This window comes from Lepus europaeus, chromosome 6 (genome assembly GCF_033115175.1).
Source record: "Lepus europaeus isolate LE1 chromosome 6, mLepTim1.pri, whole genome shotgun sequence".
NCBI classification, from domain to species: domain Eukaryota; kingdom Metazoa; phylum Chordata; class Mammalia; order Lagomorpha; family Leporidae; genus Lepus; species Lepus europaeus.
The window spans coordinates 117,342,595-117,358,331 of NC_084832.1; the positions used below are offsets into that span (position 1 = coordinate 117,342,595).

Here is a 15,737-nt window from a genome sequence, read left to right on the forward strand (position 1 = left end):
AGGGCTTGGGCCCCCGAACCCACATTGGAGACCTGAAAGAGGCTCCCAGCTCTGGGCTTTTGCCTGGCCCAGCCCCAGCCATTGCAGCCCTCTGGGGAGTGAACCAGCAGATGGAGGATTCTCTCTATCCTTCTTTCTCTGTAACTCTGATTTCCAAATAAACAAATCTTAAATATATATATGTATATGTGTGTGTGTGTGTGTGTATATATATATATATATATATATATTTGCAATCAAATTCAGGGAGAAGACTCTTTTTTTTTTTTTTTTTTTGACAGGCAGAGTGGATAGTAAGAGGAGAGAGAGACAGAGAGAAAGGTCTTCCTTTTTGCTGTTGGTTCACCCTCCAATGGCTGCCACGGCCGGCGCACGGTGCTGATCCGAAGGCAGGAGCCGGGTGCTTCTCCTGGTCTCCCATGCGGGTGCAGGGCCCAAGCACTTGAGCCATCCTCCACTGCACTCCCGGGCCACAGCAGAGAGCTGGCCTGGAAGAGGAGCAACCAGGACAGAATCCAGCGCCCCGACCGAGACTAGAACCTGGTGTGCCAGCGCTGCAGGTGGAGGATTAGCCTATTGAGCTGCGGCGCCGGCCCAGGGAGAAGACTCTTAACAAATATTTCTGAATACAGGATTCTGACAGCTGTAAAATAAAGGGACTAGGTAAGAATTTCCAGAACTCTGAAAAAAAAGAAAGAAAAGAAAAGAAAACTGATCAAGTCATGAAACTGCTAATGGAATTAAAACGAGACAAAAACTGACTACATGAGATTGAATAAATTAAAGAAACTTGAGGATTTCTGTCTTTTACTTAAAATATTGTTGGTTTCATACTTAAATACTTCATTGTGGTTACTTTTTCTAGACTACTTAATTCCTCCAAAATTCAAAAACATTTCTGAGGGCCGTGCCAGCCCTCTTGGCTAGTCCTCCACCTGCGGCCCTGGCACTCTGGGTTCTAGTCCTGGTTGGGGCGCCGGATTCTGTCCCGGTTGCCCCTCTTCCTGTCCAGCTCTCTGCTGTGGCCCAGGAAGGCAGTGGAGGATGGCCCAAGTGCTTGGGTCCTGTACCCGCATGGGAGACCAGGAGGAAGTACCTGGCTCCTGGCTTTGGATCAGTGCAGTGCCTGCCGTAGCAACCATTTGGGGCGTGAACCAACAGAAGGAAGACCTTTCTCTCTGTCTCTCTCTCTCTCTCACTGTCTAACTCTGCCTGTCAAAAAAAAAATTTTTTTTTTCCTGAGGATTTTTGCCTTTTAGTGGCCCTGTGATTACTTGCATGGGTTCAGCAAGAATTTGTTTTCTCCATAACAAGATAACAGCTTGCAGCATTATCATATCTAAAAATTATACACAGAATACCCAGCTTCAAGGGTCCCCTGACTTGCACTGAGTAAATGAAGTTGTCATCTTTCTGTAGGCCCCAAAACTTCTAATGACTAGAGACTCTGCTTTCAAAAGAAAAATCTAAGTATCCTTTGGACTGGCATCTTAATTTTGAGAGTTTTCCAAATCAGACATTACTATACGGTAAACCAACCTTCCTTACTGCACTTAATGCGAATAGTCAATAGCCAGAATGCAAAAAACATCTACTTTTAAATTGTAACTCCATTTTTAAGATGCAAAATTGATTTTTCATGGACGCAAATCAACCCCTTATGAAAATTAGCTCACTGAATTGAGAAGTGGCGCAGGGCAGCAAGCCCTAGACGGTCCCTGATCATCAGACACATGACATCATTTATTTCCCCTGAAGATAATATCTTGACGTTCCATCTTCTTTCAAGGCGTTTCTTTGCCAGGAATTTTAGGCACCATGGGAAAGTAACCAACACCTACATGAGCCCTGGTACTGAACGGCACCCACCTGGCCATTATCACAATTCCCCTAAAAGACACAATGTTGCTGAGCCATCAGTGGAGTGCCAGACTAACCCAGAGCTTGGAAAGAAGCTAAACACACCTGTCTGCCCCGACTTCCATTTGTAAGAACCTCTACCCCAACCCCTTGGGGAGTACGGGAATTAAATGAGAGCTGTCTTGCTCCTTGCTTTGTGCTTTGCAATAAACATTTACTTTCTTCTACCACCCCCATGTCTGACTGGCTCTCTGTGTACTGGTAAGTAGACCCAGTTTGGGGGATTCTATGGCAACTCTTCCTACCAGTTTTGGGGATTCATCTATATCATGAAGATAGTAAGAAGGAGGAAATGCATGTGTGGGATTGGGAGTTGGAAGAGCACTGGATAGCTGACAAGTTCAGGGGGCCCTGGGAACAGTCCAAGAGGTGAGAAAGGAGATGAGACCATGAAATAGGGTAGGGCCTGCACAAGAGTCTGGAAATTAATCTGAGAGAAACGAGAAACTCCAAAACATTTTTGAGAAGGTCTGTGGAAATTAAGAATATAATTTTAAAAATTAACCTGGTGTGGTGGGTGCTTGGTCTAGAGGTTCACACATAAGCTAAAATGCGTGCATCCCATACCAGAGAGTAACAGTTTGATCACCAGTTCTGGCTTCTGATTCTCTAGCTTCCTGCTAATGCAGACCCTAGGAGGCAGAGTGGTTCAAGGAGTCAGGTTCAAGTCATCCATGTCGGAGGCCCAGATTCACTTCCTGTCCTGGCTACTAGGGGCATCTGGAGAATGAATCTGCAGATGGAAGATCTCTCTCTTTGTGTTTCATTCTCTGCCTGTCACTCTGACTCTCATATAAATAAATCTTTAAAAGCAACACGAAAGATACAATTTTTGTAGTCTGAATGTTTCATCAATGAATTGCATTGTGAGAGGTTTTTTTTTTTTTTTTTTGTCACTGTTTGATAATTTTCTCATGGGCAGCACCGCTAAACAAACATTTCCACCATGCCTACCAACCCACACTACAGTATAGATGGGCCCAGAATATCTCAATACTTCTAACAACACAGTAAGACAAAAACGAAACAAAACAAAACAAGGAGCCATCGGTGCCTGAGTGATCAAAGAAAGCTTTGCTAATACCAATGGTTTGAATTGTCAGGTGGTTTCATGACCCAGACACCAAGGCAATTATTTTTTAAATCCTGTTCATACAATATAAATGCTTATAAAAATCTTTTTGAAAAAATAACTTCTACATACCTGTTTTGCTTTGGCACCCTAAAAGTTGGAAGACAAAGGAATTTGTAAGTTTTTTCAAAGAATTCAGATACTTTTAATGAAAAAGTCATCATTATGTAACATGTTAAAACTGGGACAACTGATAAAGGGCATAAAGGAACTCTCAGTGCCATCTGTGCAACTTTGCAAATCCAGAACTATCCCAGGGGCCGGTGTTCAGCAAAGTGGTTAAACACAGAATTTCGGTATAGATGTACAACTGTATTTTTTGTTCTTAAAATTTTATTTATTTATTTTATTTGAAAGGCAGAGAGAAAGAAAGAGAGAGAAATTTCCCAACTGCAGGTTCACTCTCAAAATGTGCACAACAGCTGTTCTGGGCCAGGCCAAAGCCAGGAACTCAGTACAGGTCTTACATGTGGGTGCCAGGAAACCAAACACTGAGCCATGACCTGCTGCCTCCCAAGGGTGCACCAGCAGGAAGCTGGAGTGAACAGAGGAGCTGGGTCTCTAACTCAGGCAGTACAATACACAATGTGGGTATCCCACGTGGCATCTTAACCACTATGCCAACTGCCCACCCGATGAGTATAATATTACTTGTAACTTCCTTATTAGGTCCCTGTATCCCTAAGATTTCTGGTAGGGAGTTGGTAGGAAATGTTATGACGACAGATTATGTGCTTTAAATTTTTGAAGAGCCATACATGGAAAATATTGGTTTAAGTTACATGGCTATCACAATAACAGATTTCAATTACAGAATGAACACATCAGATTATATCTTCCTGAAAAGTGTATATACTTGGCCGGCGTCGTGGCTTAACAGGCTAATCCTCCGCCTTGCGGCACCAGCACACCAGGTTCTAGTCCCGGTTGGGGTGCCGGATTCTATCCTGGTTGCCCCTCTTCCAGGCCAGCTCTCTGCTATGGCCCGGGAAGGCAGTGGAGGATGGCCCAAGTCCTTGGGCCCTGCACCCGCATGGGAGACCAGGAGAAGGACCTGGCTCCTGGCTTCGGATCGGTGAGATGCGCCGGCCGCAGCGGCCACTGGAGGCTGAACCAATGGCAAAAAGGAAGACCTTTCTCTCTGTCTCTCTCTCTATCCACTCTGCCTATCAAAAAAAAAAAAAAGTGTATATACTTCACTAATTCATTGGGCAGATACTTTTTTTTTTTTTTGACAGGCAGAGTGGACAGTGAGAGAGAGACGGAGAGAAAGGTCTTCCTTTTTGCCGTTGGTTCACCCTCCAATGGCCGCCGTGGTAGCGCGCTGCGGCCGGCGCACCGCGCTGATCCAGTGGCAGGAGCCAGGGGCTTATCCTGGTCTCCCATGGGGTGCAGGGCCCAAGCACTTGGGCCATCCTCCACTGCACTCCCTGGCCACAGCAGAGAGCTGGCCTGGAAGAGGGGCAACCGGGACAGGATCGGTGCCCCGACCGGGACTAGAACCCGGTGTGCCGGCGCCGCAAGGCGGAGGATTAGCCAAGTGAGCTGTGGCGCCGGCCGGGCAGATACTTTTTAATGATTTATATACAAGGTACCCTGAAGTGTTAGAATTAACATAAAGAGTAACAGTACAAACTACTCTTATAATTTTTACAAATGGGTTCTTTTTCTTATCATATTTTCTATTAATAATTAACATACTTGCATTTTAAAATAAGTTCTAGCCATCATAGTTCTAATGAGCACTATCTGTTCTCAAGCAGATAAGCATTTTTGTAAATTAGTTAATTATTTTATTTGAATGACAGAGTGACAGGAGGGGGAGAGACACAGACAGAGAGAGTGATTTCCCATCCACTGTTTCATTTCCCAAATGTCCACAACTGCCAGCGCCATGGCAGACTGAAGCCAGGAGCCAAGAATTCAATCTGGGTCTCCCGTGGGGTCATTACAGAAGCAAAGAGAAACTTCACCTTCACCCTCGGAAGAACTGCTGGAATAAACTGACGAAGACGGACTAGATAGGAGAAAGGCGTGCCATTTCATCAACGTGCAAAGGGAGTCGGCACGGGGGAAATCGTAGGAGTGCACCCTCTAACCCAACACGACACAAAACTTATTCCTTTCGACAGGGGAAGAGGAAAATGGGGGAAGAAGACATGTTTCAGGTGAATAAAAAATGACTTTCAGGCGGCCTCAATGGCCTGGAACACCTGTTGGGTCCACAGAACAGACAAGAGGTTGTAAATGATTCTCTGTGAGACGAAACAGAAGTGGCAGGTGACAAGTCTCTGCCTTCAGTCTCTCTCCCTACAATATGAGTGCAGTCTTCTAGGGGTAACAAAATTTCAGTAAGGAGACCGAAGGCTATGCTGGCTGTCTAACCCTCGCAGTCAAGCAGACAGGATGTTCCGAGAGCCTTTCCTAGGCTGGGAAGAGGAGAAACGAGGGCAGGCCAAAGGGACTTGGGACCTCAGTTCTAAGGCCAATTGGCAACTCAAAGCACCCATGTTGGAGATACTGCTCTCTGAGCCCCGACACAGTCTCTCCCTAAAGCGCTGACTACGAAGCAGGTTTGAGCAAGTGCACATCCCCACCTGTCCCGTAGGTCAGAAGAGAGAGCCATCAGGTACTGCAGGTGTTCTAAGAATCACCTGGGGAAGCTTCTTAGCAATGGATGTTCCAGGACTAAAAGTGCACTCACTCCCTTTCCCACACTGGGATGAGTATGAGTGACGGGCTGAACTGCCTTCCTCTAAAATTCACACGCTGCCGTCTTTAACCCCTAGAACCCAGAGTTTACCGGACTGAAAATAGCTCACCGTTGATTCAAATTAAGGTGAAGTTCTCCAGGAAGAGGGTGGGCCCCTCGTCCAATGTAGCTGGTGTCTCCACCACAAGGGGCAGCGAGGGCACAGGCGCCCAGGGTAAACACCATGCAGAGCCTGGAGCCATCTGGAGCTAACAGCGAGGTCTGACCAACCGCTCGCTAGGGCCTGCAGAGGGAGCAGAGCTGTCTGCATCTGGGACTTCCAGTGTGCAGAACAGCGCGGCTCTCCTTGCTCACGGTGTAACTTCTCACTTAGGCACCCCCCAGAAACGAACTCAGCGGATCTGGAGGGGGGCAGGCCCCAGCATGTGCGGGATCTGTAAGTACTTCAGATGAGACGGAAGTGCGGGGAACAGTCCATGGGCCACACTTTGAGAAACATTGCTGCAAGTTCCAAGAAGCAGCAGCTGAAGCACCCACAGGAAAGTAGCAAGTAGATGCTTGCCCTCCCCGAGTTTATCAGCACTTAGAGATGGGCTTAAGCTCCGTTTGCACTTGGCCAGGAACGCGCCCCACTCTCTCTTGCCACCATTTACAGCGGGTTCAAAGCCACCACTCCGTCCTTCCTTCCTCTGTCTGCCTCCCATGCACCCATTTCACGTCCAACCGTGTCTTACCCCATTTTAGGTGCTTCCCACTGAGACAGTTACAAAGCGGCCTCGCAGATAATGTGTTTCATCTGTCTCCCACAGCAAGGTGGTCACAGCCATCCTTGCATTCTTGGCTTCCAGCCCAGCGCCAAGCAAACGGAACACACTTCATGTTTCCCCTTAATGCATGGATGAAATAACTCACACCGAAAGTACACCCTCCACTTGCTCCGGTTGTACCCACAGGCGATGTCTTGGTGCAAACGACACTGACAACAGCGGGGGGGGGGGGGGAAATCTCACGGCGGCCTATCAGCCGGAGCGAGCCCTGGGGAGGAGCGCATTAAACCAAGACAGACGCTTCAACACAGCTAATGCGAGCTGAGCATCTGGAATCCCCCCAGAGCCCCTACAGACCCCCACAAAAAGCCCTCCGAGACGACTTCTCAGAGTAAATCGCACCAGCTCGACGAACGCCTGGGGGAGCAAGAGAACACCCCCGCCACCCGGGACTGCAGGGGCCAGGCTGCGGCCAGCGCTCACGACGACCCGTGTGCGACACTGGGGCGCCGAGCGGCCGCTCAGACGCCAACTCGGACTCCCCGGGGGCCAGACAGGTCGGTGGTCACCACCCCGGGAGGACGCGTTCTCGCCTCACCGTACCCGCTCCCTTGGGCTCCTGGGACACCATTTCACACCGGACAAGCAGAATCAGGGCTCGCCCCTTCACCCGTATCCCTCATCGTCCCAACTCACCATGAGGAGGCGGTGGCCAGCGTCCTCCGTCCGCGGTCAGCGCAGGAGGCTATGTGGATAAACGCTGCCCGGTTGTCACGACGACAGGCCCCGCCCACTCGGGCTCCGAGGCCGAGCCGGCGCGCGCGCGCAGCGCCCTGCGCAGCCGCGCTGGGGTACTTCCGGCTGGCGCTCCTCCCCTTTCGCTGACGGCTGGATCCTCCCCCCTCACCGCGCCCCGCCCAGCTCTCGCGGTTGACTGACGGGAGCCGTGGAAGGGGTCGGCGGCGTTTACGGCTGTGGCGTGCCGGAAAGTGCGTGAGTGGCCGCGGCGTTTTCCGGCTCCTGGGGTCTGGAGGTGGCCGTGTGCTGTGGGCGCGGCCTGCCGGCTGTGCGCAGGGTGTCCCAGCGTCCCCCGATGCTGACAGCCGGTCTTGCTCAGTTTTCCGAGCGGGCCTTCCCGGGGGAGGGTTCGCGATTGGATCCAGCGACTGGCACCCTGGGGGGCTGCCCACGGCCGGGGCCGGAGGGCCGCGGGACTCCTGGTTCGGCCAGGGGGAGGAAGAGGTAGCCGCATGGGCTCTGGAAGGGCTGTTGACTTTGAGATGGGTGACCTTCGGCCTGCTCTCGGCTCGGCGTTCTGTTTACTTCCTGGGCGAAGTAGACGCCAATTCCCGAAGGGCAGCCCGGAGCCATTCCTGGGCCAGCCCGTGGCCCGCAGAGGAAGATCGCCAGGCCCGGCGAGAGCCCAAGGTCGCAGGCCGCTGGACCTCCGCACCTGCCGCCTCCCGCCTGGCTCTCTACACCCCGGGAAAACCAGATGCGGGGCTCCTTCTCCCTGACCCTGCAGCCTCTCTGAGCCTTGCACTGGGCCGGAGAAAACAAGGGGACCCAGGCTTGCGTCACGGGACACTGCCCCCCAATCCTGGGAGCAAGATGCACGCGCCTTACTGGGACTTTTAAGTTCTAATGTAGTCTCCCGGGGCTACTCGGTCTGGAAGTCTGCTTTTGTTTTGAATTCATCTTTAACAGAACTGACAGTGTAGAATGCAAGCCCGCCACGGTAGGATCGGTGGGAATCAGGAGGCGTGAGGGCGACCCCCAGTTACCTTAGACTGCTGGGGCTCCAGGAGAGGACTCTGAAACCCGCCTCCCTGCCAGGGAGGAGGCACTGCGGTGGGGGTGTCAGATTCCGGGGGGCGGGCCCGTGTTCTAGGAGTCACAGCTTCATTTTCCTCCGGCACCTGTACAGGCTGCGGAACTGACAAGGCCGCCCCGTTCCTGGCCTCTCCTCCTCACCTTCAGGCAGGTTCGTATCTGCCCCTTCTAAAAACACATCCCCATCTCCTTGCGTCATCGCCGAACTGGCTGGCACTCACCTCTGCTTCCGTACTCTCTGAAGCGCTTGGGTGCAGGCTTCCGGGCTCACGGAAGCCAAGCAGTGACAGATAACGAGGTACCAGCGTAGCTCACTCGGCCAGTTTCCTTCAGCTTCAGTTACCATTGAACTTCACAGGGAAGAGTGACTAACAGCTTTGGGCACCGTAACCACTAGTGAAGTGACAACTCTCCTTTAACCCAGGACTGGGGCTGCTTCAGCTGAGGCCAGTCACTGGAGAAAACCTACAACACAGTGGGGATCGCACCCCCTATAACCCACCACACACTCGAGTCTCAGAATAACGAGGGCTTCTCGCAGTCGCCAGCTCATCCGGCTCTGTACTTGGGGCAGTTACCTCTCGGACTTCACGCAGGGTTAAGGAGTAGCCCAGGTCCCTGCTGCATTTGGACTGCTCACCTGGGAACCCTGGGGCCCTTTTTCTCCCCATGGCTAAACCAAACCTGCTGCCTGAAGGCCAAGTGTAGAATAATAAAGATGAACTACATTATTCTGTATAAACTCAAGTCAAAGACTTGGACAGACTTACCTTAGTTCCATGAGCTTTTTTGCTAGGCAGATATTGTTATGCATAAACTCTACAAGGGACAACTTCAGGCAGGTGTCCGAGTTTCACAGGCTACACGCTGAATTAACTGAAGCTGTGCTCTGCGTGGCATTCCGTGGGCTATAATTTGCAATCTGAAATTACATCTATGTAGTTTTAATTCTGATTTGAAAAATGCATTTTTTTTGGTCATTTCTCAGTAAGAATGAATCATGAATCACACTGGAAATGAGTCTCTACCAAAAGAAAAAGATTTTTAATGAAAGGGACACTCCTTGACATACATGGGGTTATGTCCTGATAATCCTATCATAAGCTGAAAATAAATTGTAAGTCACACATACATTTAATATGTCTAACATATTGGACATCACAGGTTAGCATAACCTTAAACCTGCATACAACACTTAACTAACCTAAGATTACTGTTGGGCAAAAGCATCCAAGACAAAGCGTATTGTACAACAAAGTGCTGAGTCTCTAAAACGGGAATTTTACAAATATGATGTGGAAGCAATGGCAGTTCCTGGGTGATTTTTTTTTGCCCTAAGAAAGGAGCCAGAGACGCAGATGTATGAACTCCAGCAACAGGTTACAGTGGCCACTCAGCCACTATACTGGTGGCATTTGTCCATTTGTATTTCAGGTTTACGCAGCATCTTCAAAAAGTTCACAGAAAATGCATACTATGAAAAAGTGCATGGATTTCAAAAATTTTAGCAGCAAAATAAACTTACCCATTAATTCCATTTTTTTCCACAATTTTTTTAAGTACCCTGGTACTTTTTAAAAAATGTCAAATGCTTACATGCAGGGCTTCCTCCCCAGAGAAGCATACAGGTTTTGTGCAGCCAGACTGGTGGCAGGCTGGACTAGCACCCTACCCTCTGAGAACCTTTGGTTTAGACAGATCTCTACTTCCAGGTTTCTCAGTGTCTCCTCGCTCTATGCTTAGTGTTGCCAGCATTTCTAGTCTGTTACTTGTGAAATTTTACCCAGATACAACTGACATATAAAAAGCTGCACTTAAAGTAATACATTTGACAAATTTGATATATGTACACACCTCTGAAACCATCACAATGAAGATAATAAATATATCCATCATCCCTGAAGATTGGTTTCCAGGCCCCAGGTACGCAACTAGTTCAGCATTTTTTTTTTTTCTTAAATTTTTGAAAGGCAGAGTGGACAGAGAGAGAGAGAGAGAGAGAAAGGTCTTCCTTTTTGCCGTTGGTTCACCCTCCAATGGCCACCGCGGCCGGCGCACTGTGCCGACCTGAAGGCAGGAGCCAGGCACTTCTCCTGGTCTCCCATGGGGTGCAGAGCCCAAGCACCTGGGCTATCCTCCACTGCACTCCCGGGCCATAGCATAGAGCTGGACTGGAAGAGGGGCAACCAGAACAGAATCCTGCACCCCGACCGGGACCAGAACCTGGATTAGCCTGTTGAGCCACAGCCCCGGCCCTAGTTCAGCAATTTTAACATCTCTGAAGTAGAATCCAGCTATGATCAAAGAAATCTAACTGGTCCAAATGACCTGTCTAGGTACCAATTTCTGATTTTTGCTCCAGTCCTGATTACAGCTGCATAGGTTTCAGTGGTCTGCCCCAAAAGTATGAATTTCCCTCATAAGCCCTCTTATTATTAATGTTTTTGCAAATGAAAGGGTTTTCTGGAATCCATATATTATGCAGCTGCACACTTATATTGTATCCCTGAATAAACAAGAACAAAATACCAAAAATTGAACTTTTATAGTAATAAAAAGTATTCCTGGAAGTTATGGTGCAATTAAAAACTCAGTAGAATGCCTGAAACATGAAGATGAGAAAATCCTCACAGAAAGCAGACTATAAAGAAACAGAAAATGCAGGGGGGAAAAAAAGAAAAGAAAGAGGAAATGTCAGAAGTCCACCATTCAAACAGAAATTCCGGGAAGGGAGAAAAGAGAAAATGGGAACGGAAGCAGGAATCATGAATAAGATCAAGTGTTTTTTGCCAAATTGAAAGAAACAAATGACAAGACTGCAAGGCCCAAGTGCTGAGCATGATAGATGAAAATAAACTCACATCAACATTTCATCAGAAAATTTCAACATCTTCATAGAGAAGATTGTTAGTCTCTAGAAAGAGGAAGAAAATACAAAGCATTTACCTGTAAGGACTGCTTTACAGTTCTTGACAGCAAAGATGGCAGCAAAATTACACATGAGCAACTACTTCAAATATTGAAATTCAGTTCCAGCTTGGAATTCTATACCTAGCCAAACTATTAACCAACTTTAAGGAAGCAGCCATTTTTAGACATCCAGAAGCTCATTTACCTTCATGTAGTACTTTCAAGACACTAGAGAGGATATGCTTTGCCAACACAAAAGTTAAATCAGAAGACAGAACAATTTAGATAATGAGAAATATAAAAGTCAAAAGGTATTTCTAGGAGGGTGGTGAGTAGCTGTGCCCCTCAATACAGAGCAGCTATGTATGCAGTGTCTGAGCAGTGGACAGGGTGACTCACACTGGTCGCTGTCACCAGCAGGAACCCTGCTTCCAATGTACCATCTTTCTGACCTGAACACACCCGGCCCAGATTCTTATCCGTACTTTTCTGTGTGTTGATTTCGTGGTAATGAAATTCCTGCTCTCTTCTGTGCCTACAGACTGGGAGCAACAGAGGACATTCACTTTTTACCCTTCTGCTTCAACCTGTCCTCAAAGTTGATCTGGGCTTTGGTGAGAGTAAAGCAGGTAACAGGCTTCCCCAGCCCCCAATGTCAGAATTCACTGAAAATACAGTTCCTTCTCCAGAGGGACCTACCTTGAACCTGTAAAAAGGAAAGACAGCTGAGGACTGTCTGGCTTTAACAGCAGGATGGTTCTTTGGATTCATGCTTGCTGCTCAGACTGTCAAAACTAAATGTATTATTTAGAACACAGTTCATGGGTGGGAAAACTACAAAGCAGGTGAATAATGAGGGAGTCGGTGGCTATGTTGGTAGAGAACGGGAAGGAAATGCAGGTGGAAAGGGATATGCCAGCTTCTAAGACTTTCAGTTTTCTATTTCCTGATTCAAGTGATGGGTACCCAGATGTGTATTTTATTTTGTACATGTTAGACACTGTTTCTTATACAAATTATGAAAATTTTCAGATGAAATACATGAACAGCACTGATACTCTTTTTCAAATTATAAAAGATGTATACTTTGTCAAAATTCCCCAGAAGATGAGGGATTCAGGAGGCTACAGTAAAGTCGCAATAAGAATGTACACTATTATCCTTTAAGGCTGACCCAAGTAACAGGAATGAAGGACCATTATTCAGCACCATTACTTTAAAAAAAAAAAAAACTTATTTATTTGAAAGGCAGAACTAGAGAGAGATCATTATCTGGTGACCCTCTCCCTCAATGGCTGCAGTGGCCTGGGCTGAGCCAGAATGAAGCCAGGAGCCAGGAATCTCCTCAGGGTCTTCCATGTGGGTGGCAAAGGTCCACAGACTTGGGCCATCTTCCGCTGCTTTTCCAGGTGCATCAGCAGAGAGCTGGATCAGAAATGGAGCAGCCAGGACACAAACTGGCACCCACATGGGATACTGACACTGCAGGCAGAGGCTCAACCCATCAAGCCACAATGCTAGACCTCGCACTATTGTTTTCAATTGAAGTGAATGCTATAATTTTAATCTATTTTCTGCTGCTTAACTATGACTCTTAAAACTGATCTAAGGGGCTGGCGCCATGGCTCACTTAGCTAATCCTCTGCCTGCAGCGCTGGCACCCTGGTTCTAGTCCCGGTTGCTCCTCGTCTAGTCCAGCTCTCTGCTGTGGTCCGGGAAGGCAGTGGAGGATGGCCCAAGTGCTTGGGCCCCTGCACCTGTGTGGTAGACCAGGAGGAAGCACCTGGCTCCTGGCTCCGGATCAGCACAGTGCCGGCCATGGTGGCCATTTGCGGAGTGAACCAACAGAAGGAAGACCTCTCCCTGTCTCTCTGTCTTAACTCTGCCTCTCCAAAACAAAACAAAACAAAACAAACTGATCGAAAAGGTCTTTAAGTTGCTTCCTGCTTGTGGTTCCGATTAATTCAGTGCAAAAGCCAGTTAGGTGGGGCCAAGCAACGCAGGCATCTGGGAAAGGGGTAGGAGGATGAGAAATAGTTGGCAAGGCAGCAGCCCAGCAAGGGTAACCAGAACCAGTGTGGGATGGGGGTGGGGTAATGCATGAAAGCAGCCTGGCATGAGGTGAGAAGGGCATTCTTAGGTGGTGACACAGGTTGGAGTCAGAACAGGAGAAAGAAGTGGTGTAGACTAAGTCATTTGTGCCCAAGAGAATGGGGAGGATGAGACAGTGGTAATGGTGGTCTGGCACTAGGTTGCAGGGCTCACTCAGTAGAGTGCTGGGTGGTCAAAGTGACAGGAATTTGGTTCCACAACAGGTAATGATCCAAAAATCTGTTTCTCATTATTGGTCAAAAGTGGCAAAACCATGGACAGGGAGAAACTAAAAAAAATCTTTATAGTGTTGGAATACAATTTTAGGTGTCAGATTGTATGGAGACTGATAGATACATACTCATTAGTATCCACCTTTACATTTGCAGCATCGTCCTGTTAGTGGACCTGGGAATAGTGATCACCCTGAAGTAATGAGGACTTCTGGCACCCAGATCTTGGCTTCTAACACTTCCATCAAGATTAGTTTCTAAATACAGTGTTAGGAACTTTATGATTAATTGCTACTCCAATAGTCAGAGGTAGACATTCCTTTCCAGGTTTAGGCTGTTGTACAAAGGCTGCTCAGTGGCCTCTTCGCCACCTACTTGTTGCCCATCTGCCTTTGCCAGCCTGCTCTGTTTCTTCTGGGTTTTAGCTGCCGCTTGAATAGCTTCCTTCCAGGTCTGATCAGGGCTCTTTTTGATCCTCTAAATGGATCTGGCCTTCTGCTGACAGCAGGTAAACACAGTCTTTCTTCTGACAAGGAAAGTAAACAGCCTGAAAATTAGGCAGCTGGGATTAGCTGGTTCAGATCTGTTCTAATTTGTTCCATGGTGGCACACGAGGGAAGATACTGATAATCCACTTTCTCCTTATAGCATCTGTCACATTCCCAAGCATTCTTATGTCCCCCCTTAGAAGTCAGTTCTGTAAAAAGAATAGAACTGATTCACAGGTATATCCCAGTACCTGGGACATAAAAGTACTCAATATTTATTGATTGTAAAAGCTACTGCTTCCCAATATGTAATGTTTCTTCTCTGATTAATTTTAAAGACTAAAATATACTTATTTGCAAAAAAAAAAAAAAATCTTCTTTTCTTTAGGTATCTTATAAATGGAAGTAGATAGCTTCCAATTTCCAAGATAAATGAACATGGCCAATTCTTTAAGAGGAGAAGTACTGAATCTTTACAAAAATGTAAGTAATTGTGTTGCCATTCTTACAAATGTATTTTAAGACATGAATTGTTTAGAAATATATAATCTTTCTTTTTTAAGCTGCTGTATCTTGGACGAGACTATCCAAAAGGAGCAGACTATTTTAAAAGGCGTCTGAAGAATGTTTTCCTTAAAAACAAAGATGTGAAGGACCCAGAGAAGATCAGAGAACTTATTGGACGGGGCGAATTTGTAATGAAAGAGTTAGAAGCCTTATACTTCCTTAGGAAATACAGAGCTATGAAACAACGCTATTACTCAGATACCAACAAAACTAACTGATCATTGCTACTGTAACTGGCTAAAAATGCTGTGAAATAGTTCTGACTTAAAATTGTCAGATACACAGGCTGTGTTAAAACACACACACAAATGCTGTGCTGCCCTACTCTGGTTGAATTTCACCTGCTATTCAAACTGAGAGCTTCATTAGCAACCTTTCATGCTCAAATTTTATACTAAAATAGCAATTAACTATACCTTCAATTACAAATTAACAAGCACCCCTTCTTGAATGAACATATAATATACTTAAATGTCTGATTTAATAGATTTTAGCCAATTACTCTGCCTGTTTCTCCATTTTACTGACAAGAGATTGCTATTCAGTGTCCAATTTCTTACACATTTATTCCTCTTTAAAGTATTTTTGACCCAATTTGGTACATTAACATTACATATTCAAGGTTCACTGCAAAACAAATAGCAACTGCTAATGACCTCAGTGTAGTTACAGAAATAATATGATGTATGGAGTAAGATTACTTCTGGCTCTGAAATTCTCTGTTGGTGACTGGCATTACATACATTATTTCCATTATTACTTTGGCTGCTGACTCCCTTTGGGCCTTCAAACAAATCACCTGTTGTGCCCCACTTACCTTCCTTGATAAAAAGTAATAAATGTTGTAGACTCTTGTCCTAAGGCAGATTTGTTTCACATCTACTTCTCAATAAGTTAACATGACAGTGGATCTAGAGCTAATATGGTTTTATGTTTAAGCACTTAAACCTCTACATGATGTTCACAACAGCTTTTATAAATAAAGAATACTTTTCCTAACTTACAACCTGGTATACCTGTAAGATTCACTGGTGTGCTACAGTGTCTGTGGTTTATAAAGTACTCCATGATCAACTTTGAGGT

General features: G+C 46.8%; 2 protein-coding genes across 12 annotated transcripts in view; one reads left to right on the forward strand and one right to left on the reverse strand.

Moving 5' to 3' along the window:
- Nucleotides 1-7,314, reverse strand: part of DNAI7 (dynein axonemal intermediate chain 7) — a 102,011-nt gene extending 94,697 nt beyond the window's left edge. For all 3 annotated transcript variants that reach the window (XR_009866234.1, XM_062194946.1, XM_062194945.1), the window contains exon 1: nucleotides 7,229-7,314. Coding sequence is in view for 2 of the 3 variants with exons in the window: in XM_062194946.1 (XP_062050930.1) it covers nucleotides 7,229-7,231 (3 nt within the window). In the remaining variant the exon portion in view is untranslated. The remainder of the gene's footprint in view (nucleotides 1-7,228) is intronic.
- A 109-nt stretch (nucleotides 7,315-7,423) lies between these two features.
- Nucleotides 7,424-15,660, forward strand: ETFRF1 (electron transfer flavoprotein regulatory factor 1). Of its 9 annotated transcripts, none has more exons than XM_062194949.1 (5): nucleotides 7,424-7,521; nucleotides 8,460-8,516; nucleotides 11,817-11,904; nucleotides 14,476-14,570; nucleotides 14,651-15,660. In XM_062194949.1, exons 4-5 carry the CDS (start codon nucleotides 14,520-14,522, stop codon nucleotides 14,870-14,872), a joined length of 273 nt encoding a protein of 90 aa, XP_062050933.1. In that variant the 5' UTR covers nucleotides 7,424-7,521; nucleotides 8,460-8,516; nucleotides 11,817-11,904; nucleotides 14,476-14,519; the 3' UTR covers nucleotides 14,873-15,660. The 9 variants fall into 9 exon arrangements, with proteins under 9 accessions (XP_062050933.1, XP_062050934.1, XP_062050935.1 ...); XM_062194952.1 differs by having other exon boundaries at nucleotides 7,444-7,525; XM_062194955.1 differs by lacking the exon at nucleotides 7,424-7,521 and adding an exon at nucleotides 7,756-7,774.
- The last annotated feature ends 77 nt before the right edge of the window (nucleotides 15,661-15,737 follow it).

Bases quoted from the DNA above. Each gene is read 5' to 3' on its own strand.
- ETFRF1 (XM_062194949.1), top strand. From the start codon at position 14,520: ATGAACATGGCCAATTCTTTAAGAGGAGAAGTACTGAATCTTTACAAA. The intron at 14,571-14,650 runs GTAAGTAATTGT...TTCTTTTTTAAG, and splicing joins TACTGAATCTTTACAAAAAT to CTGCTGTATCTTGGACGAGA.